General features: G+C 39.5%; 9 protein-coding genes across 9 annotated transcripts in view; 7 read left to right on the forward strand and 2 right to left on the reverse strand.

Annotated features, from left to right (window-relative positions):
* Positions 1-27,537, reverse strand: part of LOC134818856 (disks large homolog 2-like) — an 88,333-nt gene that overhangs the window by 29,532 nt on the left and 31,264 nt on the right. The window lies entirely within an intron of this gene.
* LOC134818853 (putative exosome complex component rrp40) lies at positions 3,577-9,656 on the forward strand. Its single transcript, XM_063828544.1, has 5 exons — positions 3,577-3,646; positions 8,220-8,423; positions 8,531-8,681; positions 8,887-8,985; positions 9,152-9,656. Exons 2-5 carry the CDS (start codon positions 8,227-8,229, stop codon positions 9,410-9,412), a joined length of 708 nt encoding a protein of 235 aa, XP_063684614.1. The 5' UTR covers positions 3,577-3,646; positions 8,220-8,226; the 3' UTR covers positions 9,413-9,656.
* Positions 9,807-13,298, forward strand: LOC134818834 (glycine--tRNA ligase-like). Its single transcript, XM_063828518.1, has 8 exons — positions 9,807-10,640; positions 10,790-10,927; positions 11,042-11,217; positions 11,321-11,522; positions 11,661-12,020; positions 12,206-12,361; positions 12,545-12,682; positions 12,848-13,298. The coding sequence occupies exons 1-8, from the start codon at positions 9,831-9,833 to the stop codon at positions 12,965-12,967; spliced, it is 2,100 nt and encodes a 699-aa protein (XP_063684588.1). The 5' UTR covers positions 9,807-9,830; the 3' UTR covers positions 12,968-13,298.
* Positions 13,600-16,248, forward strand: LOC134818854 (small ribosomal subunit protein uS10m-like). Its single transcript, XM_063828545.1, has 6 exons — positions 13,600-13,744; positions 13,862-14,053; positions 14,237-14,397; positions 14,541-14,692; positions 14,885-15,150; positions 15,452-16,248. The coding sequence occupies exons 1-5, from the start codon at positions 13,736-13,738 to the stop codon at positions 15,046-15,048; spliced, it is 678 nt and encodes a 225-aa protein (XP_063684615.1). The 5' UTR covers positions 13,600-13,735; the 3' UTR covers positions 15,049-15,150; positions 15,452-16,248.
* Positions 16,460-17,097, forward strand: LOC134818858 (small ribosomal subunit protein uS9-like). Its single transcript, XM_063828551.1, has 2 exons — positions 16,460-16,676; positions 16,849-17,097. The coding sequence occupies exons 1-2, from the start codon at positions 16,472-16,474 to the stop codon at positions 17,067-17,069; spliced, it is 426 nt and encodes a 141-aa protein (XP_063684621.1). The 5' UTR covers positions 16,460-16,471; the 3' UTR covers positions 17,070-17,097.
* LOC134818835 (ribosome biogenesis protein bop1-B-like) lies at positions 17,307-19,627 on the forward strand. The gene has a single exon (XM_063828519.1). It carries the CDS (start codon positions 17,309-17,311, stop codon positions 19,373-19,375), a length of 2,067 nt encoding a protein of 688 aa, XP_063684589.1. The 5' UTR covers positions 17,307-17,308; the 3' UTR covers positions 19,376-19,627.
* Positions 19,774-25,570, forward strand: LOC134818843 (GTPase Era-like). The gene is made up of 7 exons (XM_063828529.1): positions 19,774-20,017; positions 20,201-20,335; positions 20,577-20,797; positions 21,022-21,189; positions 21,446-21,598; positions 21,768-21,872; positions 25,198-25,570. Exons 1-7 carry the CDS (start codon positions 19,783-19,785, stop codon positions 25,387-25,389), a joined length of 1,209 nt encoding a protein of 402 aa, XP_063684599.1. The 5' UTR covers positions 19,774-19,782; the 3' UTR covers positions 25,390-25,570.
* Positions 22,028-24,624, reverse strand: LOC134818001 (hemocyanin F chain-like). Its single transcript, XM_063827408.1, has 2 exons — positions 24,202-24,624; positions 22,028-23,723 (listed from the first exon to the last, which is right to left on the reverse strand). The coding sequence occupies exons 1-2, from the start codon at positions 24,622-24,624 to the stop codon at positions 22,221-22,223; spliced, it is 1,926 nt and encodes a 641-aa protein (XP_063683478.1). The 3' UTR covers positions 22,028-22,220.
* On the forward strand, positions 25,662-26,450 carry LOC134818857 (small ribosomal subunit protein eS19-like). The gene is made up of 2 exons (XM_063828550.1): positions 25,662-25,893; positions 26,078-26,450. The coding sequence occupies exons 1-2, from the start codon at positions 25,693-25,695 to the stop codon at positions 26,411-26,413; spliced, it is 537 nt and encodes a 178-aa protein (XP_063684620.1). The 5' UTR covers positions 25,662-25,692; the 3' UTR covers positions 26,414-26,450.

Consider the following 27,537-nt stretch of genomic DNA (forward strand, 5'->3'; position numbering starts at 1 on the left):
GGGTGAGTTGGGGTGTAATTGTAAAAATAAAAAAAATGTAACTTTTAGCTGCCCTAGACTATCTTTGGTAAAATACCTTTAAATACCTATTGTTCCCTCTGATTTCAAAATAGGTATCTAGAGTCTAGGTATTTATGTACCAGAATAAAAACCTATGGTACACTACTTTAACCGTCACTGGCCTAATGTATAATAGAATCCTTCGGTTTCCTATAATTGGCTGGTTACACTTGTGTAACAATGCGGCTGTTGGAATGTCCGAAGTTAAATAAGTGTTAGATTTTTTTAAAGTGTTTACATGCATTCATTTTGGCAGTCTGATAATTTCATTTTTCTCATTTTGATGACAAATATATAAATATTGGTTACATTAGTTGGTAAAGTTGGTAATTCTGAGCATGATAGTGTCATGATGAACAGAGCCACATTTCCATTGAAGGCATCGAATGTGTTTGCAATATCAATTCAGTAGCATCATTCATATCTCTTATAAATCTGACAGCATTTTCCCGAATAGTTTCTTAAGCTACTACCTCTTTTAATCCAAGAATTTTTAAATGTCTCTACTGAAAAGTGCATACCTCTTTACCTTGGTATTTATTGCATCAAGTCTTTCAATTTTTAGTATGGTTTAGAATAGAATCTAATTGTGGATCGCTTTTTCAGGTTTTCTTTTGTCCTGAAGTGTTTTCGTGTGCACATTTTAAAAGTTGTTGTACTTACTTTTATTAATTAGGTCTCCTCAATCATTTGAGTGACCTGCACCAATGAACTCCTGTTTGTGTCGTATCATCTCCCTGCAGATTTTGCGGTCACTAGTCATCTCGCTCACTCCTTCTAGATCTATATTAGTGTTTCCTGAAAACACTGCAGCATCTTCCAGCAAGATGCTGCAGAGAGGTTGCTTTGAGAGGTTGCTTTAACAATTACCATAGCCTCAGTCTTTTTACCATTGATTTTAAAACCTCCCTGGGCAACATACATACACAAAAGGTCAGTTGTTTCTAGAAGACCTTCCTCGCTGTTATCCAGTACAGCTATGTCATCTGCATAATCCGTATCTAACACAGTGATATCATCAACAAGCTGACTGATAGATCTTTGAAGAACCGCTCCGTGAGACACCACTTTGTTGCTCTCTGTTCTCTCAGCAGCCACATTGAGGCAGACATTAAAAAGTGGGGACCCTGAATGTCTCCTTGGCCACTACCAGAACTTACTTCAAGCCATTTTGACAATTCACTGTTGTGTCTGACAGCACTGACAGTTCCATTAAAGAATGCCTGTATAATTCGGATGTATTTACATGGCAGGCCATAATGACTGAAAGCTTTCCAAATATAATTCCTGTCAATTGAATCAAAAGCTGCTTTGAAGTCTACAAAATTTATAAACAGGGGGAGATTATATTCAAGGCAGTTATGTATAATGGTGCTGAGTGGATAAATCTGATCAATGCATGACCTGTTCTTCCTAAACCCACACTGATTGTCTCGTAGCAAACCTTCTAAACCGTCACTCTGTGTTGTAATAGTAGCAAATATGATAATTTGTTACTAAAGATGCTGTAGATCTAAGAGTGATACCCTATTAATGGAGCAGTGGGAGATATCACCCTTCTTCGGGACAATATAGAAGTTAAAATTTTTATTTTTAACTTCTATATTAAAAACATGCTCACGATACACTCAAAATTGGAAATATTCAACGGCTTGTATATGAAACTTACACTTACACTCAGTGTACACCCAGTGTTAACTAGTATTACACACTGGTAAACTCTACGTAACGCGCGAAAATAATAATTCTATGGCGTTTTCATTGTCACATCTCACGTCGACGGGATTAAACGCGCGCGCGCGTAACATCTTATCTTACTGCTATCTCAACGAATAAACACACAACGACTCTGACAATTGACCGACGACTTAACGATTGTGAGTTATGACGGACTTAACTGTATGGGTCAACTACTAAAACTGCATTGTATACTATCTTAATCATTATACTGGACATGAGATGACGAAGTATCTTGAGCAGCACTTTATACCTCCACTTAGAACTTGATTAGTCACGAACAATAGAATCATTATAAATCAATACAATAAAACATCTTGATCAATAAATGCCTAGCAGCACCAGACAGCAGCCGTGTACCTTTTTCGACTCCACGGAGTCCCTGATGGACTTTTGTTTACTTTTGTTAATAATTTGACCGCAACCTTTCTTTCTCGAAACACAAATCCTACTGTACTTCATTACAGTATTAAGATAATATAAAGCAAATCATGTGAATATATGACTACGAAATAGATCTATAGATTTGTCCATAATATTTAATACCGTATTGATGGTTTTGAATTTTGTATATTGAATTTTAATGTGAAGCGTTTACTCCTCCCCCTCGGCAATTAATTAGAAAGTTAGATTAATGACAATAATTGCCAAATGACGTAGTAGATATAAATGTTCAATGTTGTAGAGTGATTTCAAGAGTAGTGGTCCACAGGGGTCCGAAAAAGCCGTACAGGCACTTGGGTCCTTATCCTTGTCACTAGTCCCAATTGGATTCACTTTACACAAAACATGAACGTTTACAATTTAGACGTACACATTGGCACGATATTTATTAGAAAGCAAACAGTATAAAATAATACGTGCGTGCGCGGCTTGAGCCGCGCCGCATAACAATTTATGCATTTAGGGGCTGGAGTACGCGTGTTTACAGATTAATGAATTTTTGCATTGTAAATATTTAAAGTTGACGATATATTATGATTTAATAGTAAATTTTTCAAAGCTGGCTTTGGACTTAGGTAAAATAATAACGTATTTATTTAAAAGAAAAAACCACGGATAGTTTTAAATTTACATAGTCGTATAACTATAATCAAGTTAATCCTGTTTTCAAGAATGCGCGGCTTTGGCGGCCAGTTATTGACTTGTACATAAAATTGAATTTTAAATAGAAATGTGAATGTATTAAAATTTAAAACTTTCAAAACGGAGGCTTATAAATATTATTATACTATGATTGTAAAATAAAGGATAAAATTTTAAATTTGTTTCACTAAAAATTTGTTTCACTATTATTATGAAAACATAAGCTGGATTGCTGATTGCCTCCTGTGAGTCGATATGTGATAATTAGAGGCGTAGGCACAGTACTTACCACAAGCAATGCAATAGTTTTGCTAAAGCTTAAATGCCAGGAATTGACATCTATTAACTATTGCATTGGTTTATGTTGCGGAGAATGGATTTTTCAATGAAGAAGTCTGAATTAATTTTTCATTAGGCTATATTTCATCTCATTCCCTAGTTCTCCATAGCATAGGTTAATGTGACAGTTCATCATATTCCTTAAATAGTAAACCAACTTTGTGACAACGTGAAAGATAGTGTTATGGGTTTTTAGGGGGACGAAATAATTGTTGTTGTTGACAATCTTCTTATCTTTAAAAATTAGAATATTTAGCAAAATTTGATTGCATTTATTATTGAAATGAATTTTGTGGCTGTGATTTTAACAATGTAATTATAATTTTCTGTTATATAACTACCTAACCTTCCTCTAGCAAGTCACACATGCTAATAAAATGACCACAGTGGGCACCAGTTGAAGTAGACCAGCAAGACGCGGATGGTGAGTTCAACTGTCACATAAGCTTTCTTTATATCTTGCCTATAACTTGCTCTATAACTTAAAATGGGATTTGTATGACGGGGGGGTTGCAACGACCATTAATGTCAGTAGATGGAATTTTGTCAAAACTGACATTGTCATTAATGGTCATTAATGGTCATTAATGGTCATTAATGGTCATTAATGGTCATTAATGGTCATTAAATAATTGAAATTCTGAACTATCTTGGAAGCAACATGTCCAAGAAATTTACAATTATGATCACTTTGTATCAAAGATAGTGAAAGTGAAGACAAGGATCTTCATGACTTAAGTTACTATGAAAAACAAGAAAATGAACAAAAACACCGCTATTACGAAGTTCTGTAATTTTGGTAAGACGATATTTGGAAATAAAAGTCGGAGATCGACATTTTTTGGTACCGGCTGTTTCGAGGGTTCTGTGCCATACCAACCGGGCTGCAAAAATTCTTCTAAGCCCTGTCAACGTCGAACAATTCGAAAGGGCGACCCATTAAGTGCTACCTTTGTTCCAAAAAAGGCTAAACGTCCCCTTCGTTGCCTCGGTACCATCTTATCAATGAGTGTCTCTGCTTCAAAAAAGGGCAACTGCAGATCTAGACGAATTCCTGCCGCATCAATTTGTCCCTATCATGATGACAGTGCTCGATTTTGGGTCAAAACTGCCGAAGTCAGAGTATTGAACTGTAAACGAATTGTTCTATCTAATCCTAGGAAAAGATCAGCTTTTTTGTTGTCCGATTCAGACTGATGACGATGTATTTCATGAAGTGCTAAAGTTGAATAAGTTCATCTACTGTGTAATTACTATATAATCGACTAGCATAATGATTTGGCTAAAATATAAATCTTGATAATATGATATAAGAACGGGAACGAAGTATTTAATTTTAATACCCGTGTTATTATTATTTTATTATTGATTGTTATTTTACTATTGATACGATCTGATACTCCTAAATTGCCCTTTGAATTATTATTACTAGCAGGAACCCGTCTAACCCTAAAGTGGTGTCAAGATTCGAGAGACTAAAATAATTATTACCTATTTAATTCGCGTTTTTGACACCACTTGGGAGTCCAAATTTTGGGCACTAAAATTCTTATTCCTTGGCCAATTTTTCATTTTTTCATGCTGATTTGAAGGCCATTAAAGCATTTGACCCAGTCAAAAAAGTTTCAGTTGTATATCTTTTACAGTTTTTGCGGAAAGTCGCGTTAAAGTTGATGCCGTGGTGTCAGTAAAATGGCACGGATCCATATATCCATATATATCGTCTCGCTTTATATATAGTAAGATTGATAACTATAAGTCACCAACTGTTATCTGGTTTAAATCCTGTGGCCGCAAAGTTTGTTCTTCATTACATTCGAACTTAATAAATGTAATCCCTAACTCACTCTGGAATCCACTCAAGTGATATTCTGGAAGGTCTGCCTAACCACGGAAGATTCTATTCTAAGTTTTCTCTCTCGAATCTCTAATTGTAAATGTAAAATAATAAGATATACTTGTAGTTAGTTAACTTAAGGCCAAGGTAGGGTCTAATTGATGCAGGCGTCCGTCCTTTTCGCTCTAAGAAGTGCCGGAAAAAACATGACCATTAATGTCAGTAGATGAAATTTTGACAAAACTGACATTGTCATTAATGGTCATTAATGGTCGTTGCAACCCCCCCTGTATGACTAAGTGTGGGGCAGCATCCAAAAAGCTCGGCCTCTAGAATTAGAATTAGAGTCTAAGAGTAGACTAAAGTAGGATTAGGTTAGGGTAAGGGTATCTACTACCTTGTTTTAGTCTTTCCAAACCCTTAATTTTTTTCAAACAATTTACAGTAAAACCCCGATTTACCGAATACCCCGATATACCGCGGCCATCTCCTTCCCCCAAATAGGGCTTAACATGTATAATGTGAACAAACAAAACCCTGATTTACCGCGAACCCCGATTTACTGCGGATGTTTCCTTTCCCCAAACTCCGCAGTAAATCTGGGTTTTACTGTATATATACATTCAATTAAATCAAGTAATGCAATTGACAGAGCACAATACACAGGTAACGAAAATTATCCATTGCTACCAATATTGTATGAAATATCAACAATCAAATATATGCACATGAACATGCCACGTCTACTCCATCATAGGGGCAGGGATGAGGTTGTGAGAGACTTCTAATAGAGGGGTCTCATATTTGTTGTCCATCTTCTTGCCCTTAAATCTTACCTCATTAGTCGGGTTTCTGCATTTGATATAGATAACTGGCAGTTCAGAAAGAGCTGCAGTAAATCGGATATTGATTAATTATACAGTGTTGGGATCAGGGGCACATAAGTCAGTGTGGAAACGTTTTCGCTCATAACATAACTTTACAGATATGATGGCATACTGTAACTACGCATTAGAGGATTCTGTCACCAAAAGTTCGATTGTCGCCCTAAATTGAATTGCTTATGGAGTGGTCAGAAAATGTGATGGCCCCGTCAAGTTTTGACGAAACTCCACATAGGTAGGTAGGATCTCGTTAGCAAAATTGTTATGATGATAATTTGAGTGTGATACGACACCCTGATTGGGCTTCCTGGACGATTCCTATTTATAGTGGTGTCCGCTAAATCACCTGATACCACGTCATGAAAAAACCCATCGTACTGGATATCTCATTCATCTGAGAAGCTAAAGCACCCATTTTCAGCATCATGTGATTTGAATAAGTGATGAGTTATACCAGAAAAATGTTTGTCAATCAGACAATCTGTGACTGAGAAATAAAACGAATCATTTGGACACTGATTTATGGGCCCCCTGTATGTGTACTGTGTATTTGGGGGAAAATGGGGGTTTTAATGTACCAGTGTCTCAGTGTTTTTAATTTCATAGTGTGAGCGTTTACACTTCTTTCATCGAGTAAATAAGCCATCATTATAGGCCAGGCTGTAAGCATTATGAGAGTTAACTTATTACAAATGTAGGTTAAAGGTATGCATGTCGTGATGTTGCTTATTCTTCTCCCAATTCATCCACTCATTCATTCATATTTCAGCGTTATGGTGTTTTGCAGCACGGATCAAGACACGATAATTGTTGCTCTTGTTTTAGCGCTGGCTATCGGTATAATGGTAGGTTTTAGTATTGGTTTTCTCTGCGGAAAGACATGTAGAATAAGACAGAGCTGAGAGTGATAGGGTTATGCCAGAAGTATATCCTTTAAAGAAGCGTAAAATGTTAAATATAAAAAACTTGGTTTGATGATTTAGATACCAAAACTATATTGAAAACGTGTACCGGTAAGACAAAGCTGCAGCTAGCACAACTTTAGTCAGTGACTGCAATATGCTTCTCCTACTTAGTAACGCTTCAATGCTCCTCCAAAAGATTGCTGAGTATTCTGGCTAGGGACTAGGGAGGTACTTACTGAATACTGAAGTTGTGCTGATCTCATTGGACCGATCATGTGAAGTCCTCTACAGCACCTGATCTTTGCATGAAAGCAAACTTTTAACTTGAATCATATATGCAATGGAGAGCTGAGAAGGTATGAACTCAAAAACTCCAATCAAAACCTTTTTTAAGTTACTTCCCATTCATTAATTTATTTTTAGCTTTGTTAACCTCAGATTATTTTTATAGATTTTTGTATCATATCAATCCCGGAAGGAGGGTCACATCATATTTTTAAAATGGTATTTTTATTAGATTTAATAAATGATGGATGATCTTGATACTTTGAATTTATTTTCTAATAATTTGCTATTCAATAAAATGGCCTGCCTCCTGATTTTTGTTCCAGGCTTTCCCATTTGCATACAATTTCTGGGAAACTAAAACAGAGGGAGAGGCGTCATTTTGTTTTCGCCATCGATGGCGAAAATTGTCGCCGTGTCCGCCAGCCGTAGAGAAAACTAAATGAGCTTAGATTTAATGTACGCTTGCAAAAACATAAAGGTGTTTTAATCAAACATTTTAAAGCTACCTTAGATACTGAAGAAGTGGTCCCACATAATTACAGTAGATCTTAGTATGACAGCTATTTGACTCAGTTCTCTCAACTCTTTATATCCTTAGCTGGTGACGTAATTTAACGGCACGTAACAGATTTTAGTTAACCTTACTTCAACTCAATTAATCATTCCAATGCTCCGGAGCATTTCATGGTTGGTCTCGATCTTGATGTGATCTATTCACAAATAAACACTGTAAGATGTTGCTCACGTGAACTAGCCTGATTGTCATTATGCCTGTTATCCCCTTTAAAACGGCTCAGTGGAGTCTGCCTGTAGAGGTGGGGGACATGAAAGGGTCTACATCTTGAATAGAGTGCCGGCGCGGACGACATTTTAATGGGTTGTTTCATAATCTCGAGCGAGTAAACACTTCTCCGGGCGTGTTTTTTGCGCGCACGACCTAAATCTTGTGGATTTAAAGATATTCTTATTCGCGGGTAGTCACAATTATGCGATAGGATTGTGAGCGTCAATCTCATTTTAACTGATTCCTCCTAATCCAATTATATGGTTGTTTTTGGTTTCCTAATCAGAATTATTTATTAGGATAGTCATGGCAGAAACTGAGACCAAGGAGATTCCAGATAAACCGAGTATAGTGGTATGTGGGGACACGTTCAACATTCCAGCCAACAAAGATCTCACTGTTGGACCAGGCCTTGTTTTCCGGAACAATGCTATAACCTGCACGAAACCAGGAGTCATAAAATCTAACGACAAATCTGTCTGGATCGACAGGAACAATCGGAGGTAAGTTTCGATTACTCGTCATCCTAATTTAGTCGTGTCTCAGATTTTTTGCAACGTGGAGTGTAATTAGTTTGTTTTTTCTGCTTGTTTCCTCTACGTTACCCTAGGTATGTTCCAGTGCTGGAGGAACGAGTGGTTGGAATTATAATTGGCCGTGTAATGGACGAATACCGGATTGATATAGGAGGAGCCCATGTAGCCATGATGAGCTCTATTGCGTTCGAAGGAGCAACTCAGCGAAATAAACCTGAACTAAAGGTATGTATTTAATATCACTGCTGTACACCACACTGTACTGCTTAACGCATCACGTCTGCTAATGCAAAACCTTTGAGAAAGTTTAGTTCATACAACAAGTACAATGTCAGTTTCCTTGAAGTCGCGACACTATTGTTAAAGCAACGGTAGTGTTTGTTAGTTTAGTGTACTGTAATCTTTTTGTTTAATATTGTCGTCCCTTCAGCCGGGTAATGTCGTGTTTGCTAGAGTGATCGCAGCTAATAAAGACGTGGAACCCGAGCTTGCGTGTGTCAACAAGAAAGGCAAAGCTAACGGTCTTCAGGTACTGTTAATTTTGTATATCATGCTGTATGAATCTTTATCAGTGTAGTGGTCCCTTGGGTTTTTCCGTGGTCTTAGAATAGCAGTAAATCTCAATTTACATCCAAATGATTATTGCATTTCCATGTTAAATATAAATTATAACAGTGGTCTTCTCACTGCTCTAGGTACTTGAAGGTGGTCACATAATCCAGTGCTCTCTGGGTCTCTGCAGAAAACTCCGTCAGCACAAATCACCCCTTACCCAACCCCTCCTAAACCACTTCAAATCATTCGAACTTTGTGTAGGGATGAACGGCAGGATTTGGGTCAGATCTGATACGAACAAACACACTGTTGCTATTTCCATATATTTGAAACAGTGCGAGCATCTGTCGGTTTCTGATGCGGTTATGTCGCTAAGGCACACTGTCAAAGCTTTAGGATGATCATTTGTGAGGCTTTATGTTGCTCAGTCAATTTGAATCAATCACATGTAATATGAATCATGAAGTTGGTAAGAAATGAAGATATAGTGAAGCTGTGAAGATGACACCAGTTTGGACCGATCCATTCGATTATGATAAGTGAACGCTTGTGGTCGACTCGATGACTCTTGTTTATTTGATTTTGAACTTTGCTGTTGACCATTCAGTCTTACGGAATCCGACCGAGGCATTTGATTCCAGCCAATATATGTCGTGTTATTTGTCCTTTGCCTTAAATTTCGAACCGTCTTGATAAGGTATTACTTTCGCTACTTATTCATTCAAAAATATGTTGTTCAGCATCAAATGCTTCTTTACATTACCATCTATTGAGTTCTATTCGTGTCCCAGGATAATATAGATATCTCACTATAGGTGCATGCTAACAGGCCTCATACGAATTGGGTTACGATCTGTTAACATCTCAACCAGATTAATCTGTTACAGTAGCAAGGCTTCAGCCCTACCCATGGACGAGTTAAAAGCAGCAGCAGCCCAGCAGGGGGCAATAGTTCGGAAACTCAAGGAGTCCAAAGCATCTGCTGACGAACTAGCAGCAGCTATCTCCGAGCTCAAAATTAGAAAGTTAGCTCTGTCCAATGCGGAGAAAGCAATAGCCGCCACCAAAAAGCCAACAGTAGATCGTGCTAAATTCGAGAATCTCATGAAAAGAAGATTCTTCTACGGAGCTGCATTTTCTCTGTACGGTGGAGTTGCAGGTCTCTACGATCTCGGTCCTGCCGGGTGTGCTCTCAAAGCCAACATGGTGAACTTCTGGCGGAACCACTTTGTTGTGGAAGAGAACATGCTGGAGGTTGAGTGTACCATGTTGATGCCTGCAACAGTGTTGAAAGCGTCAGGCCACGTGGAGCGGTTTAGTGATATCATGGTGAAGGATGCTAAAACTGGGGATTGCTACCGGGCTGATCACCTGTTGGAGGCTCATTTGGAGAAAGCTCTGGAAGGAAAGAAGGTGACTGACGAGAAGAAGGAGGAAATGGGTGCTGTTTTGAGACAGATTGACAGTTTTGGTCTGAACGAGTTAGGAGAGTTGATAAAGAAGTACGGATGTAAAGCACCAGTGACTAACAATGATCTCACTGATCCATCAGAGTTCAATCTCATGTTCGGAACCTCCATTGGACCTTCTGGGCTTGTGAAGGGGTTCATGAGACCAGAAACTGCGCAGGTTAGGAAATGTAGTTATTATTATCTCTTTTCGTGATCACTAAAACTACCTTAGTAGGGTGTTGTAATGAAAAATAGATTTCGTATTTTACTAAAATAACAGTTTTACTTGAGTTCAGCTGTCATTATTTATTAATTCCATGCAACCAGGGAATATTTGTTAACTACAAGAGGTTACTGGAATACAATCAAGACAAGATACCATTCGCAGGGGCCCAAATCGGACAGTCGTTCAGAAACGAAATATCGCCCAGGTCTGGACTTCTCAGAGTCAGAGAATTCTGTCAGGTCAGTTTATTAAGTGAATTAATTTTAAGTTTTGAATAATTTGTTTTTTATTCGGTTTCATTATGTACTCTGAGCTATTTAGAATTCCAAATCCTAAATTGGTGTCTCTCTCAGGCAGAAATCGAGCATTTTCTTGATCCGTTGGACAAATCTCATCCTAAATTTAAGAATGTGAAGGATGTTAAGATTAAGTTTTATACCTGTGAGGCTCAAATGGCTGGAACTGACATGCAGCACATTACAGTCGGAGAGGCATTGGAAAAAGGTGTCCTTGAAAACGAAACTATGGGGTAAGTTCTCACAAAATTATGAATTTAACTAATGAAAGATAAATTAATTTGTTAACTCTAATAACTAAACCCTCAGCTAACATTAAACTCACTCTCTCGACAGGTATTTCATAGCCCGAATCCACCAGTACCTGTCAGAAGTTGGTATCCCCGATGAAAATCTCCGGTTCAGACAGCATCTTGCGAAAGAGATGGCGCATTACGCGGCTGACTGTTGGGACGCTGAGTGTAAGACTACATACGGGTGGGTGGAGATAGTGGGGTGCGCTGACAGGAGCTGCTTCGATCTCAACGCTCACGCAAAGGTAAATTATGGCGCTCATGATTCTGTAACATGCTCGTTTTAATATAAAACCCTCCAAAGGTTCCATTTTATACCGTAGGGTATTTTGCAAAGTTTCTTTGGTTTTTGTCAGTTCCTAATTGTAGTCTTGTCCCCTTAGGCGACGTCCACGAAGCTAGTAGCCAAACAGACCCTCGACACCCCCGTCACGAGGGAAGTAGTAGAAGTTGCTCTGAACAAAGCTGCTGTTGGTAAAGGGTTCAAGAAGGAGGCCGGTGGAGTCACCGCTGCTATCCACAACATGGAGGACGAGGACAAGTTGAAGATGAAGGAACAACTCCAGTCAGATAACTTTAAACTGGTGGTTGGTGATAAGTCTTACGAGATAACCCCGGCCATGGTGACGAGTATAAGCACGGTTTCAAAGACGGAACATGTTCGGGAGTTCGTGCCGAGTGTTGTGGAACCTTCTTTTGGTATCGGAAGGATCCTCTACTGTATACTGGAGTGCAACTTCAAGGTACTATGATACACATCCTAGGCACCACATAAAGCAGTTTTCAAATGTTTAATGACTACCACGCCAAGATTATTTTAGAAGTTTGATGATTGAACATTGTATATTAAACGGTGGTTATATATTATTTATATTCAGTAATGTCTGGCCTGACTGAGTCCTCCTTCTTAACCAACTTCTCTCACCAGGTACGAGAAAATGATGATAAGAGAACGTGGCTGAACCTGCCCCCTCTGATAGCACCCACCAAGTGCTCTGTCCTTCCCCTCAGTAACTCTCCAGAGTTCATCCCTTACGTTGAGGACCTCAGTGCTGCACTCAGGAAACTGGGTATTCCTAACAAGGTATGTAGGGATGGGGTAGCGAGCTTGTTGTTAATATTATCTTATGTGAAGTGTAAACTGTAAACCCATTCAATGAAAGTAAAGCACTATTTATTCCGATTATTGCTGACATATCTAAGATGAGGTACGTTAAACCGCCCAATACTGCAAATTGATAGTTTTCAAACGTCTGCTCCCCCGTAGGTTGAAGATTCTTCTGGATCCATTGGACGGAGGTACGCTCGAACTGACGAGCTTGGAATTCCTTTCGGTATCACTATTGATTTCGATACCATGAAAGAACAATCTGTAACAGTTAGAGATCGAAATAGCTGCAGTCAGGTAAAATAATTTTACTTTTCATGTCTCATTCGAGTCGCTTCAGTTATGCAAAGTCGCTTCAGTTACCCAAAGAATACATAAGCCTGGGAAGCCTTGAATATATTCCTACGTCGGAAATTTGAACTTGAATAACATATTACGAATCTTGATACCAATAATCCTCAGATTCGTGTCCCGGTATCAGATACACCCGACCTTATCAACAAACTGTGCACTGAGCAGATGACATGGGGAGTTGCTAAAGAGAAGTACCCTGAGTTTATAGGACAGGAATCCAATAACTAATCCTAGTTTAGGTTCACTAGTCATCTTCAGTGATGTTCCTTTTATGCACATATTTCCTTGAGTTTATTCCTCTTTTATTTTACTTTTACTTCATAATTTGTAAAAGATCTCGCCAATAAAATTTACTATGCTTAACAATTTGTTTGCTAAAATTTGGCATGTACTCGGAAAATTTGCCACGATTTTGAGGATCCTATCTCAGCATAAGATTATCCTGAAATTATCCTTGACTTTTAGGTGAAATGTATAAAGAAGAAATTGAATGTCACAGTATCATTAAAATATAAGACTGTTTGTTGAATTTCTGTAAAATTGTTTATTCAAACTTTAATTATGTCTGTAAATATTGTGTGATAAACGTTTTAGATTAAGATGGTTATTAGACAAATAATTTTATGCAATTAAGAGATAAAATTATTAGATACATATTCTATTTAAAGATTGATATGTTTTTGGGGACTTGTTGTTTAAGAATGTTATATGAAATGTATTGCCATATTGGCTTGGGGATATTACTAGTTTATTTTCAAAATCTTCTTGTTTTACTGTTTACCTCCTTTCCTTAACCAAAAAACTTTCCTTCGTCTTCATTCATTTCAATAAAATACTAACCTGATGTATTCTCTAGCAATGTTAAGACAGACACTCTCCAGACTGGGTGTTTGGACTTCAGTTACAGTTCCAGTTTTAGCTTCAGGAGCACTACCCACTCTTAGCTGTACTTGTCATCGGTATGTTGGCACTAAAGCAGGCAAAGCAAAGTTCGCTATGGACGTGGTAAGCTTGTTATGATAGTTTTACCTAATTTCTGGCCCCTTTTTAAGTCAATTATGTTTGAAACGTCTGAGAATAACTCGAGCACGATTTATTATATTTCACGTTTTGCCATTACAGGTGGAGTTTGACCCAAGTGAAATCAAAGCTAAGATTCCACCCCAAGAACCCTACACGGAAAGAGAAGCCGCTACAAGATCAGATTCTAAGTACGACCGAGTAAATCCTCACTTATTCGTAAAGCACAGAGAAAGTTTGGATCCGAGGCGCTACACGGCCGATGTCGAACAACTGGAAAAGTCTGCCCTGAGGGTAAGTTCTGGTGAATATTTAATACAATAATAGGGATCTCGCTTATTATACCAAGGCCGGATCTGTCTGTGGTATCTCCATGGATCATAATAATTCTTAGTTACGTACGTTACAGCCAATAAATGTTCCATACTCTTCCCATTCCTTCTCTCTTAATACCACAACTAACTTTGAGTCCCCCAGCCGGAGATAGACCCAGCAGGGGAGCGGTATGTAAGCAGGCTGGTACTCTCCATGAAGGCCAGCTGTTACAGTACGCTGAGAAGTTACTTTATATACTCTCACTTCACTGCTGAGTGTCTTGATATCCAGTCTACCATGGAACCTGGCAAACTTGTCACAGGGTACGTGTGGTGTTTGTAGCTTTAACAAGAAATACATTAGGACGAAAATATGGGAATTGGTTGATTTCCAAGGTGATAATGATATCAGGATTTTCTATTGAAATTGTATGCTTGGCACATTTAGTTACAGTCATCCGTTACAGAGTGTACACAGTGAACAAGTCGCCAGTAGTACACGGTAAACACAAGGACCGGTTTAAAAGAGACCTGTGGAACCGGAAACTGATCCTACACGATATCTCCGGTACTACTGCTGATGTGTATCTTAGTTACGTTCAGAGGAACATACCCGCAGGTTGGAATTGTTTTTTATCTGTCGTTTTTTGTTGTTATTATGACCAATTGTTACAGTGGTTATAACAAATCGTTTCAATAGAAGGTTAAAATGCAGCTTGCAAATACAAGTCAATTTAATTGTGTTAAATTCAGTATTATAAATATTTGCATCGTCGATTCCAATAGCTAACAATACGCCTCCCTTCTGCAGGTGTCACCATGGCAATAACAGAAGAACGGTTAACAGAAATACCCCTGGAGTTTGTCAAAAGTTTCTACTCTGAAACAAACGACCAAGTTAAACAGGAAGTCGGAAATGAGTTTGACAGCTTAAGAAGTTTGGTCAATGACGATGGTTTCGAAGAACCCGGCTAAGATCATCAATCGTCCCAAATTGCGAAAAGAATGTCTTGGTGATGGTGCGATGTGTCAATGATATAAACCCTTATGACTTCAGAATTTGCAGATGTTCGAAATGTATGTACAAATGAACCTCATTTTATGGTTTGAGGAAGAGATTCCATGTGAATGAATCTTATGTGAAAAACTGTTATGTTAATACCGATTACCCCTTTTTCAATTTCAACTGTTTAGTTTATGAGCTTGTAATATTGTTAACATGTTTGATTATTTGATAATGGTTTTTGAAAGTCTCTGATATTCTCACTTCAAGTTTACAGTGATTCCAATGCATGATATTAAATGTTTCCGACAGTTTTAATAACGATTTTTGTTCTTATATTAATCTTCCTCTTTTAAACTCCTCTCTTTTCAATAGGACGATGTTACGAAACCTAACCAAGCGAATGTGTCCCCTCACCCTGTCTCACTCCCGCTCCCTCTCCGATAGAACCGAGATAGCATACGAGACAAACTTTGATGCACCCTCACTCCGCTTAGCACTCCACTTCCACATCTCCGGTCATGACGACACCGCACTGGAGCGGTTCATAAAGCACACCTCCACCTACTGCAAACAGGTGGGGTACAATGTGGACGGCAGGGTGGCTCTCCCCACCACTGTTCAGAAAATAGCAATCAAGAAACCGCCCAACAAGTTCTCCAGGCGACTAGACGAGACTATCTACCTGAAAACACACCGTCGGATTATCCGGATTAGTAATGTTCCGGGAACGGAGGTGGATATTGTTCTGGATACTGTTAACAGGACGATACCTCCGGGAGCGAAGATGACGGTTCATGACGACAAGACTGAGCCGCTGTCAGAGGAGTTGTTGAGGTTGCTGAAAGGGGGGCAGAAAATGCAGAATGTTAATAAATTTACAGGTGTAAATCCTGTTTTACATAGATGGATTAATGTTAACTTTGAATCCAAAATAAATGACCCGGTTGACTGAATAATGTCCTGTTCAAGGTCGTGAGATTGTACAATCGAATCTGTTTATGTTTGAAAGTGTGAAGATGTTGGGCTGTCCTGGGTACTTCTTCTGTGACCCTCCAGTATCCTGAATTGAACTCTGTTTATTCTTGGCCACCCTGTATATTTAATTAGCGATCCTAATGATTTCGCTGTTTGTAAATTATTACTCTTTGTATTTTGATGTTATTTACTGATGTTGTTTCTGGTCCTTGTCAATGTACATTTTGAATTTTAAGTGCCCTAAATAACATACATTTTCAGGGTGTCAACCCATTTATTTGACTAGTCATATTCATAAACGATTTATTATTGCTTCTAAATTCCCCCGATTTGAGAATCGGGTATCTAAAACTTCATTCCCTCATTTTGACGTTTTATTGTTAATTAATCCAAATGTTCTTATTTAGCCAAGAGACGATGGTCAAATCAGTGCAAGTGTTTGGTCGCAAGAAGACCGCCACGGCAGTGGCATACACCAAAGAAGGAAATGGTATGATCAAAGTAAACGGAGTACCTATCGATCTTCTGGAACCTTCTGCCCTCAGATACAAAGTGTTGGAGCCCGTCCTACTTCTCGGAAAGAAGAGATTCGAGGGTGTCGACATCAGGATCAGAGTCCGAGGTTCGTCTTTCTTTCAAATTCCATCAAATAAATTATGTCTTGATTGAATGTCAGTATTGTTAAGAAACGGATTTTTGCACATATGTGATTGTGATCCATCGTAGTTTGTCATTAAAATGTTGGTTTTATCCTGGATCTCATTTCCGCTCATTTTAACCTATCTGTTCCCCAGGTGGTGGAGCAACTGCCCGAGTGTACGCTATCCGACAGTCCATCTCTAAATCTCTCGTAGCTTACTACCAAAAGTTCGTGGACGAAACATCGAAGAAAGAGATCAAAGATATCCTTCTGAATTACGATAAGTCTATGTTGGTGGCCGATCCCAGAAGATGCGAACCCAAGAAATTCGGAGGTCCAGGTGCCCGTGCCAAATACCAGAAATCTTATCGTTAAATGTATTTATTTTTTAATTTTATTATACGACCATCCACTTTGTCTCACTGAATCATTCGAATTAATGTTTCAAGGAATCTTGTAATCAATTTTGTACAATTTTTGGCAATATTTTTCATTCTCAATGCAGAATTCATTTTCAATGCAGAAAAATTCGTAACCACTTGTCTAATGTACTGCATAATTAATTTGACAGATTTGTTTCTTAAACTAACAAAGCAACCTTCCTATAGCAAGTCATGAGCAAAAGGCCACTGGAAAGCTCCGAATTAGAGCTGGCCTCCGAACTACCTCTCACCGCCCTGGAAACCTTGGACGCTCTGGACTCAGTGGAGCATTTCTCCTTGGAATCAGGCGATGATAGTGAAGACGAAGACTTTGACTTCGGGGAAAATGACTACCGTGAAGCCTTGCCCGGGGAGAAAATTCTAGTTCGACCTAACGATTACAATGACAGCGACTGTTCTTCCGACGAAGAGGAGATCAGAAACAGGATCGGCAACATTCCAATGGAATGGTATGACGATTACGATCATATCGGATATGATATCCACGGAGAGAAAGTGGCTAAGACCCATAAGGAGGGAGACCAGTTGGATAAGCTTCTCGATAGGATGGATAATCCTGACTATAGGCGAACTGTCCACAACAAACGTGAAGGAGAGGACATCGTTTTGGAGGATGACGACGTGGCTATAATTGAAAGAATTAGGAGTAACGCTTATCCAGATCTGGGATATGATCCTTATGAACCGTATGTTGACTTCTTCACCAACGAGAAGCAGTTGACCCCCCTCGTTGATACTCCAGAACCTAAGAGAAGATTCATACCCTCAAAGCACGAGCACAAGAAAGTAATGAAGATCATCAGAGCCATTAGAAACGGCTGGATCAAACCCAAGGATGACACTCCAAAGAAACCAGTTTACTTTGATCTGTGGGCCAACAAAGAAGAACCTCAGAAACACAATCCAATGCACATCCCCGCTCCAAAACTAGCACTTCCCGGTAACGAGGAGTCTTACAATCCTCCAGCAGAGTACCTGCCAACCCAGGAGGAGAGGGACCAATGGGAGAATACTGACGAAGTGGATAGGACCCAAAACTTTTTACCTCAGAAATATTCCTGCTTGCGTCATGTTCCTGCGTATCCTCAACTGATCAACGAGAAGTTTGATCGTTGTTTAGATCTCTACCTGTGTCCCAGAAAGATGAAGATGAAACTTAACATGAATCCAGATGACCTGTTGCCCAAACTTCCGAAACCCAAGGACCTCAAACCTTTCCCCTCGACCAAGGCAGTAAAATTCAGCGACCACGAAGGCCACGTTTACTCCATCGACTCCAACAAATCTGGCGAGTTCATTGTTTCTGGGGGAGAAGACAAGATGCTGAGAATCTGGGAGAGCTCGACTGGGCGGGTACTAAACAAGATAGCGTTACCAGACACCATCACCAGCGTGAAATGGAACAAGGTCCACAGCATGGTAGCGGCAGCTTGTGGTAACACTGTGTACCTCCTTAACCCTGGTTTAGGGGACAGAGTGGTGGTGGAGTCCACCAACAAACTTCTCCAGGGACTTACTGATATCAAAGAGTTGGATCACTGTCGGTGGTATCCGCTCGGTAATGATAAGGATGGGTTGAGGGCTAAACTTGTCCACAATCATGACATCAATAATATCACGTGGCATAACAACGGTAACTACCTGGCTGTCACCATGAGAGACAGTCAGTCCTGTCCCGTTCTCATCCACAACGTCGCCAAAAACTCAAGTCAGAAACCCTTTAACAAATCAAAAGGTCAGATCCAACAAGTCGAGTTTCACCCCAGCAAACCGTTCTTCTACGTTCTATCCCAGCGATATGTCAGAGTTTATAACCTGGTTAAGCAAGCCATGGTTAGAAAGCTAATCTGCAGTGTAAAGTGGGCGTCCTGTATGGCTATTCATCCTAAGGGGGATAACCTCATTGTGGGTAGTTACGACAAGGCCCTGGTCTGGTTTGATATGGACTTGTCAGTGAAACCCTACAAAAGTTTACAGCAGCACAAGAAAGCTATCAGAGACGTTTCATTTCATCCCCGATATCCTCTGTACGCTTCAAGTTCAGATGATTGTTCAACTATTATAACCCACAGTATGGTTTATAATGACCTCGTTAAAAACCCGTTAGTAGTACCGGTGAAAGTGCTGAGAGGACACAAAGTTACTACTAAGTATGGGGTGCTGTGCAATGTTTTCCATCCTCAGCAACCCTGGATTTATACCGGTGGTGCTGACGGTGATATTTGGCTTTTTGTGTGAGGGAGGTTTTAGTCGTTTAGGTCTGGTTTTAATATTTGATGTCCGTACTTTAAAGAATTCTTCAGTTATGGACATGGTACGTGATAAAAGATGACAGTGGTTGGGTAAATTATTCTTAGATTCTAGATGATGGTATGTTATGTTCGAAGAAAAGCGTGTAAACTTGACGTATCTTTTTATAATTTATTGAGATTTTTGCTTTTAACATACCACACAATTATTATTACTGTCCTTGGAGAACATTACTATCAATTTAATTTCGTCTTCGTTTGATATGAGAGAAATTTTACGAAGATCATCAGAAAAAAAGCTAACTATGAACATTTGTGTTCGAAATAAAAAATACCTTCAATGTCATGGAATTTTGTGTAAAGTTTGATATTATTTTAACTTTTCATGTCCTTAGCATGAGATCTATTTCCCGTTTAGCTCGACTACAATCCAGATCCTCCTACCTTACTGTTCCCTCTCCTGTTGAAAACAGGATCTGTTACCAAGAAAACAGACTATGTTCCCTACAAAACACGACGGTATCACGTCCGCCTTATCGTTCATTTGTATCTGGGTTTTCTGGAAGTACGTCTATTCCGGAAGATGAACAGAAGTCTGTTAGAGTGGCAATCATAGGGTCACCAAATGTAGGTTTGTACTGTTAATATCTTGATTTAACTAGCACTAACATACTTTCTAATTCTTTCTTTGGTGACTTTTGTACTCTTTCGTAAACTATGTTCTGCTGATTTTGGATTGGTGTCTAATAGTTGGTGATTTTTAACGAAGTTATCCCATTACATTTTACTCGTCTTATCAACTCTTCTCTCCCAGGAAAGTCAACACTGCTGAACTCCCTGATGCAGCAGTACATTTCCCCTGTCTCCAAACTCCGTAACACCACCATGGGGGAAGTACTCGGTGTTATCACCCAGGACGATACTCAGGTCGTCTTCGTCGATACACCAGGTTTGTTTTAGTCCTACACATAGTACTCCTAGCATGCACCGAGACATGGCAGATAATGATACGTTTAAAGCATATTTAGCCGTAGTTTAATTTCAATTTTGTCTTTTTTAATTTTCTATTTTGTCTTTGCGTCCTTTGGCCTTGACCCCTAGTTATAGTCTTGCTTCAGTAGGATACATACAACGTAAGCTATCACCAGCTAGGACCACTACTCCCGTTCTATTTACCTGTTGAAGCTCAGGTCTACTACCGGGTGAGTTCAAAACACGACACCAGAAGCCGTTAATGAAGGAGTACTACCACAAATCACTGACAACAATACAGGACTCCTTACTAGAGGCTGACGTGGCTCTCTTCATGTTTGATTGCTCCTTGTCCCTCTACAGACTGTTCATCACGGCGGATTTAGAGGATGTTATTGAGAGCATTCCTGATATTCCTAAAATACTGGTACTCAACAAGGTACACTTGTCATTACTTTTGTAAAATTATGAAACAGACAACGTTGAAGTCAATTTTTAAATAATTAACAGGGTCGGTAAAACCATTCATTTAGTTCCTTCAATTATCACTCAATACTATATTAATTCATTAATAGTAATAGTATTATTCAGAGAATACCCTAGATTTAACCATTCAGAAGCGCTAATCACTACTGTTCGTGTAGTGACGATTGATTCTCTCAGATCGACAAAGCGCGAGAAGGAGAGAAGATTGATTGCATAGTGGAACAGCTCACAACCCCCAGACCCCCCTTTCTTGTTCCCGAAATAGCTATGAGATCTGATATCAACCCTTCCCTTCTTGGATTACAATACGAGGATGATTTCAGAGATGGCAGAGAATTTGATGAGGTAAGTATTTTCCAGTGTTAGAAAACTGAGATTTCTTGATCATCTACTCATACTTTAATGCTCTACTGATAGTATCACGCGAAGACTGTGTAACTGTAATAAGGCAATATTGAACATGGCTTGGAGTTTTCAGCGTGACAATTTTAAACTTTTCCCCATACTACCGTCTACCGAACTCTTTAGTTAAAAAGAGCTGGGTTTTCAGTAGGTAACTGTAAGCTGTTACCCGGGTAACTAAACTCTGTGTCTCACACAGATAGTGACACTGAGTGCTCTACAAGGTACACATGTCAACTACATATGGTACACAATAAGACAGCTGGCCGTGCACCGTCCCTGGCAGTACGGTCCCGATGTTGTCTCTCCTGATGATATTGAGAGTGTTGTAACCACTATCGTCCGGGCTGAGGTCAGTTTTAGCTTATTTGTTTGTTTATTGGGTGTCTTTTTTTGGTGAACTAGATGCGTTCAAAATCTTTGGTATTTAGGTTGGCCAAACATCTGATTTAACAATTTTATACGATAAGAAACTTTATTAGTAGTTTATTTAGACGGTTCCTTTTACCTTGACATCTTAGATTTTGAAGAAGGCAGGCTATCATCTAGCGTACGATTTGGATCACAAGTTTATCGGGTACAAAGAAGAAGCAGATAAGCTGACCATCGAATTCGCCATTTTCAGAGTGAGTGTATTTCACTATTGATACGAATTTTCCTCGCGATTAAACTAAAAACCCTAAAAACTCGTAGCGTTTAATGCATATATGGAATATGATACATATATTTAATTGAATACAATTTTTTATTTTGAAGTTAACACCGTTCTTTAAAGATCAAGTAATTGTATTATTGTAATCATTACAAAATTATCGATAATAAAAATAGTACATAGTATGTCACCTCTTATTGAGCATGCAACGAACTCATCGATCTCAAAACAAAAATAAAACTCAAATCTAGCAAGAGCCAAGTGTCTTTTTAGCGAAGAATAAATTCAGGCTCCTTAAAATGATTGAAAAAATTAAATCCGATTAAGCCGAATGATTGAACGGTTCGTGTCCCAGAAATGTTATCTTAACCTCAGTTTTAGCGCTATTAGGCACCTCCATTACCATCTTTTCCAGCGACTCAAATAAAAATTCCCTATCGAATGGGAATCCCATGGGTCTCTTATCAGGGTAATCAGATCCTATCTTTCCACAAAAAGCCACGCTGCCAGAGAGATGAGCATCAGGACTTACTGCATCCTCCTTCCAATCAGTCGCCAACACGTAAAGATCAGCACTCATTCCATCAGAGGTACCCCGGGGGACTAGCAGGTTCCTGGGCCAGCCACATCCACATCGAGCCTGAGAGTCAGAGTTCTTCCTATCTCGTATATCCTGTAGAGTTAGGGTAGGAGGAAGGAGAACTGAGGATTGCTCAGATGATCTGGTGATAGTCTGTTCTGCCCCACTGTCAATCTCTGCCACGAACCTGTCCATCTCTACAAAATCGTTCCTTCTCTGGTCGAGGTCCTCAGCATATCTAATGGGAGCCAGGAACACTCTGAAAACGAGTGTAGCGTCCTCCTCTCTCGTATTGCAGACTTTAAAGTGGTAGGTGAAGGGGAGATGCTGCAGAGATGTTGTGCGAAGGACTTCCTCCTTGCGGTCTTTGTAGATAGTGTGTTCTTTTTCTATCATCCTGGTGAAAAGTTGGTCGCGAAGCTCTTCTTGGCATGGCCCTAATCCTGGATCAGGCTCACAGATAATAGAGACATCATCTACCTCTATCCCTCTCACCTTCAGATCTTCCTTTGTATAAGACAGAATGTTGCTAAACCGTCTGTATTTTTCAAATATAGTGTCAATGAACTTATGCCACCTGTAAAATACAGGGTCTCTGGCTGCTGTCTCCGTTGCGATCATTGCTCCAGGGTCTATGTTATACCTCCCATCAGGATCGTTCATTAAACTAATCATCACGTGACCGTTGTTGTGGAGGTTCCCGTAGAGCTCCTTGTTCGCTGAGCCAGTGCTCGCTTCCACGCAGCATCCTAGCTTGTCCATCGTCAATTGAACTCTGTTACCAGTAGGGTCCTCTAGATGATTTCTTGCTATGGCTATATAGAGCCTCTCTTTGTTCGTGTCCATGTTACTCGCCAGAATGTGACGGGAACCTAACGTCACACTGTCAGGTATGCTCATGAATGAAGCCCTAAAGGAATAGTCCTCTAACTTTGGGTTGAAACCTTCAGGTAAAGGATCATCCCAGTGAATACCTGGTCCGTAAGGTTCAACAGGAGAGAGACCCACTGCTAGCCTTTCAAAGTTGTATCTTGCAAGCATCTGCTGGTGCATGTACGCGAACAGCTCTCCCTGCCTATCTTTTACCGGCTCAGCGAAGGGGTAGTAGACATGCCAGTTGTAGTGGTGCTCGGAGAGTCCGGGGTCCTGTCTCCACCAATCCAGCTTGTTTTCTGGATCCAGAGTTGCTTTGCTACCAATAAGGGTTGCTGCGCTTCCGAGAAGGTTGTTTCCCCCGGTTAAGATCTACCAGATATTTTTGGTCCCATGGAAAAATTTTGTTCCTAGCCGAAATTATTGCCGGTCAAAGGTCAGCGCTCAGCGATTTTCAATCACGCGCCCTGAAAATCGAGTCTAAAAATCTATCTCCTCCTACATTTTTTGAGCAATCACCTTGAAACTTTCAGGATATGTTCTAAGGACCATTTAAAAACTTTTACTCTTTTTAGAATTTCGAGATAGGCCTTTAAAAAATTTTTATTCGATTTTGAAAATCTTAGACCTCGTTTTTTGACGATTTTTTCAGGTCCAAGATTTTCAAAATCGAATAAAAAATTTTTAAAGGCCTATCTCGAAATTATAAAAAGAGTAAAAGTTTCTAAATGGTCCTTAGAACATATCCTGAAAGTTTCAAGGTGATTGCTCAAAAAATGTAGGAGGAGATAGATTTTTAGACTCGATTTTCAGGACGCGCGATTGAAAATCGCTCGCGCAATACAATTACACATGAGCGCTGACCTTTGAGATGGTCCTTGCAGAAGAAAGCTCGTGGGAGTGTTTGGGAAGGAGGAGGAAGAGTCATGTTCTTGGTGTCTTCATGTTTAAACAAGGCTATCCTGGTCAGATAGTCCACGTAGGCACTGGTAGGGTGGCGGTTCTTTAGATCAGAGAGAGCTTCTATCATCTCCGATACGTCCAGTTCGGAGAGTTGGTGTGCTGTGGCGTGGGCTTTCTTCATATGCTTCTCAACGAAGACGGTGAATTGAGGAATGTGGCTCAGCTCCGTAAACTCAGCATTCCTGACTTCATTGCCCTTCACGAATATTTCATCGTCTTCCAGGAATACTTTGAGAAGTTCTCTGTTTAACTCTAGATCAGCTGTCTTTGAACAGGTGCAGTCTGACATCTTCTGTAACGGTATTCCCATCTACTAAAGAGGGAGAGTTTTTTAATTCTGCAGCTAGAAATGTTACTATATATTATTATTAAGTTTAGTAATAATTTCAATATTGCTTAGTTTGATTTTCTTATATGCGGAAGAAAAAAAATCATACCTTAGAATAACAATAACAATATGTGAATAAAAATACTGTCTTGGTGTCCTTTACGCTAGTATATATACTGATCTGGGGTGTGTTTGGGTATGACAAATGTTTAAGCTCACTGATAAAAGTTCTTCAGAATGAAAACACGGATTAGGGCACAAAATGAACTCCTAGTTTACAATAGTTTTCATAGGTTGTTGTTAATTCCTCATAATCGCACAGTTTACTAACCGTTCATTAAGTACCAAATGACTTTAAGTTCCTGAATATTTCTGACTACACTGCATCATTTAACTACGTTATCTTGGCCCTATCATTTTCTGTTACTTCTAAATCATCTTTCATCAGAACTCCCGCCCTAAATGGCGACGTTATACTGAGTTACTTACAAAACCTACTTATTGTCAAGTTTCATTGTATTTTAATGTTAAGTAACGCTTATATTCCATTTTCAGAAGCAGCCAGTCTTTAAGACACAAGAAAACAAAGAAGAATCCATAAAGTACATCCAGGAATTGCTTAGCACCAGATTTGGATGTCCGGTTGACTTTCGGCTCATTGATAGAAGGGTTTCGCAACAAAAATCTCAGCTTTTAGATATAATAGACATGTCACAAGAACCTGATATTGAAGTTTTTGAGGAGTGATTTTTGCGTTTTTTGAAAACTGCTTTTTTAATGATTTTTAATGGAACCTGCTCGATTTTGATCCAGTTTTGCGAGAGTCCACTAACTACGAAAAACTTTTTGAAATGTGTAAATATATTGTTGTGTTCATGTTATGTATGTTGATTGAATGATGAAATTCGAAAGTATACTTATCTGCGACAGAAAATGTTTCAGTCAAACTTAAATATGGCGGAATTTTTCAAAATCTGCCAAATCTGCTTAACCATTCAAATTATTTGTCAAATAACAAAATTTAATTAAACATTCTCAGTGTTTAGCAGCATGGCCTCGTACCAATCTCTTGGTCCTATCAAGGAGCACATATACAAGGAGAAGCACACCGGAGGAGTCACCCTCAAGGATGTTGAGTCACATATGTGGGTCAAAGAATTCGCCGCATTCCTTAAGAAATCAGGAAAACTGACAATTCCCAAGTGGACTGATATCGTAAAGACTGCCACTTTCAAAGAGCTCCCACCTAAGGTAAATTATGACATATGTAATATTTAACTTCCTGTTTTCAAACTCATTTTATTTTATATTCTAATTTCTAATTTCTGAGACAGGATCATAGTAACAATTGTTACACTGTACTCCTAGCCCACATTGTTGTATAGAATCATTATTTTGTTACTATCATTGGTTTGTAACTCCAGTAAATTCTCAGGACAATGACTGGTATTACATTCGATCAGCAGCCCTATTGAGAAGAGTATATCTTAGACAGGGTGTAGGAACCGGTTCCTTGAGGAAAATCTACGGAGGACGAATCAACAGAGGATCAGCCCCCAGTCACCACAAAAACGCATCAGCTTCCGTCATCAGACACGCTCTTAAAGGGCTCGTAGAGATGAAACTGATCGCCAATCATCCCGATGGTGGAAGAATGATCACAAGTGCCGGACGACGGGACGCCGATCGTATCGCCTCTCAAGTTATGAGCGCCTCACAAGTTGCTGTTGAGGAAGCAGAGGAGGAAGTTGCCATTGTCGCTGAGGAATAATATGTGGATTTTTATTTATGAGTTTTAAAAAGAATAATTGTTTAATTTGGAACTTCGAAAATCTCTCAAATTCTAGAAATCACTTTGATGAAGATCGACCTAACATTATCAATTATCAAGTCAAATTACAAAATGTAGAAAACGTAAAATCCCAACAATGAACCATTGTCCAGAGTGCAGGCCAACCCGTTTGCCGTTGGGATAGTAGCGTATACAGTACAGCGTATCTTGGATACATGATGTGCGTCTATTCGTAAGACTAGAAAATAAGCTCTTAAATATAACCCGTGATTAGATTCGAACCACTCCAGTTTTACTGGGCGGCGCGCAGCCTGTCATTCCGCCAAATCTCCATTATGATCATAAACATAAATATAATAGCCTGGGGTCCCCCAGGTAACTCAAGTTTTATCATTTATACACTGTACATTTTTATATTATGTCAACCTATCCACTATAATCAAATCTTCCGAGCGCGCGCAGGGCTGTACTGGTTTACTCTTAAACTTTTCTACACGTTGTATACCTCTCTCGCGCGTCGTGCACTTCGGCGAGAGAGCCTTTAGGGGCCCTTCGCGCGCGATCAAAAGGGGTTGCAGTTGATACATGTTGCGTATCACAAACATCAAAGATATTATTCCGCGCGCGAAAAGTGGCATGCAACGTATGAGAAGGTTGCAGCGTGTGTCAACTTGAACTTGAGTTACGATGAAAGTTGACGGATGTTATTAGTCTAAATTTCTTCGAAGTTGCGCGCGCCGCTTTCTTCTTGAAATTTTTTACCTGGGGACCTCAGCACTCAGGCTATCATGTTTACAAACATAATAGAGATTAAGCGGAATGACAGGCTGAGCGCGGCCCAGTAAGAAATGTTAGGCCCGATTGAGGCAAATGTTGATTCACGATGTCAATCCTTCGCATCTCGCCGATCTGCATACGTGGTTGCGAGAAGCATTATTGGATGCGCGCGCGCGACCCAGTAGTGCATCGCGCTACAAAGGCAAATGCTACGAAGTAGCGAGCGCCGGGCTAGTCCATTAACAATGGACAACGATGAAAGCTACAGCAGTGTTTACAGTTTATATTCTTCAAATGAGTAAGTACAGCTATATCATATTATAGCA

The sequence above is a fragment of the Bolinopsis microptera genome, chromosome 7 (assembly GCF_026151205.1).
Source record: "Bolinopsis microptera isolate Bmic1 chromosome 7, MBARI_Bmic_1.0, whole genome shotgun sequence".
NCBI lineage: Eukaryota > Metazoa > Ctenophora > Tentaculata > Lobata > Bolinopsidae > Bolinopsis > Bolinopsis microptera.